General features: G+C 39.4%; 1 protein-coding gene across 1 annotated transcript; it reads left to right on the top strand.

Annotated features, from left to right (window-relative positions):
• Window positions 1–338: 338 nt before the first annotated feature.
• LOC117130364 lies at window positions 339–4,295 on the top strand. The gene is made up of 2 exons (XM_033283257.1): window positions 339–2,108; window positions 2,166–4,295. The coding sequence occupies exons 1-2, from the start codon at window positions 1,595–1,597 to the stop codon at window positions 4,208–4,210; spliced, it is 2,559 nt and encodes an 852-aa protein (XP_033139148.1). The 5' UTR covers window positions 339–1,594; the 3' UTR covers window positions 4,211–4,295.
• The last annotated feature ends 232 nt before the right edge of the window (window positions 4,296–4,527 follow it).

The following is a 4,527-nucleotide window of genomic DNA, read 5'->3' as shown; positions in this document are numbered from 1 at the left end:
TTTGTGTGAAGCAGCTCCAAAGCACCTTGACTTATCAAGGCTCCTTCCATAGAGTCTTGTGGCGTCCTCAATCCCCCATCCTTCCACTCCAATTCGTTTGCCAAGCTTGAGAGAGACATCAGTCCAGCAAGCAAAGCACCACCTCAATCCACTTCAATCATCTTTTGATCAAGCTGAGAGTGTTACACAACCAGCAGCTTGATTCCATCCTATCTATCTTTATTTATCTTGTTTTATCATATTAGAAATCATATCTCATTTGTTTTTGCATTTGTTTTCAGGTTCATAACTTGCATTCCATCATATCGCCCATCCGATCATCTCTTTGGTCGACCAATCCAAGCTTCCATCATCCATCTTTCCCACCCTGAATCCCAGCCTGCAACATTTGGTATCAGAGCTTAAGCTCCTGAATCAGGTCCATTCTATCCTTGCATCATTCATCTTGTTTGCATTTGTTTTTCCATTTATAAATCAAAAAAAAAAAACTGTTTTTGCATTTTTGTGTTCTTTGTTCATCATAAATTGAAAAGCCATAAAGAGTTGAGATAGGAGACGACTTGTTGTCTAGTTTGATTCATTTCATCCATAAAAAGAAAAGAAAAACGTGTTTGCATTCATTCTCCAGCTCCACTTTCCATTTTTAGATTTTGTGCATTCATTTCAAAAATAAAAATAAAAAAATAAAAAGTCATACCATTTTTAATTTCGTGCATACCATATTTGTTTCATAAGTTTGTTATTTGCATTCAAAAAAAAATCATTCAGCATAGTTTATATCATTTTGGGTTCAAGTATACATTTTAGTTTCCATTTCCGGTGTTTTTGCATTTCATCTTAAGAAAATTCAAAAAAAAATCAGTGTTAGTTTTATTTCCATATTTTCTTCCCATTTTTGTTTCTTTTCATACCATATTGTTTAATTTCGAAATTGCATTCAGAAAACCAAAAGAAAAATCATTTTAGTATAGTTACTTCATTTCGGTTCATAATTGCATATTTTCTCGGTTTAGTTAAATTGCATTTGTTTTATTTTGGTTAGACCAAAACTTTCCATACCTTCACTTTTTCTTTGAGATTGTTTTCAGGAAGCAATGGAGGAGGAGAGTCACGGCCAAAACCTAAGGGCCACCTTGAGCCAACAGTCCGCAGCTCTACAAAAGCTCCAAATTAAGATTGCTCAATTGGAGAAAAGAAATCAGGCACAAGGCCAACGTCCACATGAAGGAGAAAGGAGATTTGGAAATGTACCAGGGGCAGTCTATGTCGAGCCCAAGCCACCAGATCCTTCAAGGATCAATCAAACTCCAACTTCTAAAACCCACAACCCTTATGTTGTTAATTCTCGGTTTGATTATAACTCTTTTGCTGATAAAGTTGAACTCTTTAAATTTTCAGGAAAAGAGGTTATCTAAGATGGGAGAGGAACCTTGATGAATGGTTTCACTACAACAACATCCTGAGGAAAGAGAGGCTAGCTTATGCCATTGATCAACTAAAAGATGATGCTTTTAAATGGTGGGTACAAGAAGAGGATGATAGATGGTTTTACAAGGAGCCAGCTATCAAAACGTGGAGAGCTCTTAAGGAAGTCATGAGGGATAGATTTGCACCAGATTATACAAGGTCTGAAATCCAGGAACTATATCCAAGGAGATATCCAACTCATGGTTCCAAAGAAGCAAGGAAAATTGTGGAACAAGAAGTTCAAAGAGTCTTGCCTAAAGAAGCCAACTTTCAGCCAAACCAGGGGCACGCCATTGTCCACTGCTTAGAGCAGGAGAGTGACATCCCAAAGGTCAGGAAGATGAGTACAAGTGTCGGCCAAAACACTTTGATCAGGTCCAAAGACAAACCAGAGCAAGTTATTGTCCAAGTAAAGGCTAAGGTAAGTCCTATACATGATAAATCTTTTCATAAATCATCTACCACTTGTATGATGCACTTGTCTTTGTCCAAGAGTGTTATTACAGGTCTAAAGGAGCCTAGGTACATAGAAGAAGAGGCGCCAGGCACAAACCTTCCCATGGACCAGAAGGAAGCTCAAAGCACAAAGCAATCAAAGTTGCTTAATAAACCAAAACCAGTGATCCAAGTATCAAACCAAGGTAAGTGTCTAACACCACCTTTAGATACTGGTTTAAACATTTATATTCTTGGTACAGGGATACCAGATGAGAGCCATATGCTTACTGGAGTTCCAAGTGCCGAACCAGATCATGAGCTCAATCAAAATCCACACCATAAGTGGAAACCGAAATCTGAACAATGTACTGTTCAAGTGCCAAAATCTGAGGTAAAATTCACTTTAAACCAGAATGTTTTTATTGATTCTATGACAAGATTAATGCACTTGTCTTGTCCAAGGAAAAGTGAAATTTGTACAGGAAAGCAAGGTTACTACAAGGCAAACAAAGAACAAGAAGTTCTTACTGCCACATTTGACATTAAGGTTAATTGTTCTATGTTTTCTTCAGTTTATAAATCCCTATACTTTGGTATAATACACTTGTCTTTGCCAAGATGTTTTGATCCAGGGATAAGTCAAGAAGAGCATAAAAACCGAGCTGAGCTATCACAAGAAGATGGTTATACCAACCAAGGTAAACATTTGCAAGAAAGGCAGCCATCTAACCAAATCTGTCCAAAGAAGAATATCATTCTTCATCATGCTGATGCACCCAAGGTAAATTCGACCATAACAAATTCTGTTCATGAAATTCCAGTATCAGATATAATTCACTTGGTCTTTGTCCAGAATGTTAAAAAATTTTCAGGTTGCAAAGAAGAAAGCTTCAAAGAAATCCCACCGGATAATCTTTTGTTGCTAGGAGGATCAAACCCAAAGATGGTCAGAGCTGAGCCTGCTAGGAGTATGAAGGACCATCCACTGAAGAAGAGAAGCAATGCAAAAGTCCATAGCAGAGGCGTGATCCTATCCTATTTGCTGAAAGAAGAGCCACCTGATGAACAATCCATCCCCAAACCAAAACAATATCAAGGTAAGACCTTAGAATCTCAAAAGAGTATGAAAGCTGACTTGCTCTATCTTGGTGCAGGTTATACAGTTTCGAGGTCGAAACCTTTTCAAGGGGGAGGGAATGTTGCGGCCAGCAATTCAGCAGCTGAACCAGAGGTCGACCCAACACCCTACTCAACCAGCCAAGGCGCCAACCAGGACATACGTGCACTAAAAATGCCATATCTTACAAACCAGGAGGGTTTAAATCACGAGGATAATTTTTATGGATTCTACACTCAAGAAGGAGTCCAGTACAATTGGAATCTGCCCAAAATATTCACGGAGCAAGAAGTTATGAATTTTACAATTCAGAGGTTTCTCAGCCCGTCCATCTGCGAGTATGCGACTTTAGAAGAGGATTCAAGCCCAAAGAAGAAGCGGCCTGAACCAAAACCGATCATAGGAGTCAAGAGGAGTTTATTAGCTTTCCAGAAAGCCCAAGATCTCGAGAAATGGTCAAGGAAATTGGAAGATATGATCAATTTCCCAAAACCGGCCAAACCAGCTCTACACTTGCCTTATTTGGAAGATCCGGGTTTCACATCGAACCAACCTCAAGAATGGCAACCAGGAGACCTTCTAAGTCATTCAGAGGCACTCTACAACATCATAGGAAGCACCATGCCACACTGGATCAGGCGGATCCCAATCAAACCAAAAGATCAAGCCGGTTTGCATCAATTGGCCAAACCGACATCATTTAAGGAAAGTCTTCAACCAATTCAACTTGGTTCGACCCAGGGCTATCTATGGGAACCAGGAGATACTCTAGACCATTCAGAAGACATCCAAGACGTCCTAAGCTTGACCAGCACCCAGGAGATCAGGCGGATCTCTCTTCCCATCAACCTTCCATATTTGGCAACATCTACACTAAATGCTTTGGAGAAGTTTCTACAGATTTTTGGCCAAGACCAACGGCCATATTCTCTTTTACTGAGGCTAAGGAGTATTTCAGGAAGGCTTGAAGATCATGGCCACGTCCAGAAGCTATCAAGATACAAGTCTTCACAAGTTTCTCTTTTGGAAGGAAGCAAATCAAGCCTAACGGCTATATTCCATGGAGTCATCAAAGCCTTTGCTCCCAAGACTTTAAGTTCAAGTTATTTTGTTTCCTTTTATCATTTTATGACTGTTAGAGTCTGTCCTTGTCGAGCCTATAAAGCTCTATTCTTTGCTTCATTGTAAATCACCCATTTTTGAAAGTAATAAGAATTATTCAGTTTTCTAGTTTTCTTAAAACTATTGTTCTAAGTCTTTTGAGTTTGTGTGAAGCAGCTCCAAAGCACCTTGACTTATCAAGGCTCCTTCCCATAGAGTCTTGTGGCGTCCTCAATCCCCCATCCTTCCACTCCAATTCGTTTGCCAAGCTTGAGAGAGACATCAGTCCAGCAAGCAAAGCACCACCTCAATCCACTTCAATCATCTTTTGATCAAGCTGAGAGTGTTACACAACCAGCAGCTTGATTCCATCCTATCTATCTTTATTTATCTTGTTTTATCAT

This window comes from Brassica rapa, unplaced genomic scaffold (assembly GCF_000309985.2).
Source record: "Brassica rapa cultivar Chiifu-401-42 unplaced genomic scaffold, CAAS_Brap_v3.01 Scaffold0405, whole genome shotgun sequence".
Lineage (NCBI taxonomy): Eukaryota > Viridiplantae > Streptophyta > Magnoliopsida > Brassicales > Brassicaceae > Brassica > Brassica rapa.
Note: the sequence above shows the minus strand (reverse complement) of the source record. Positions and strands in the feature narration are given on the sequence as shown.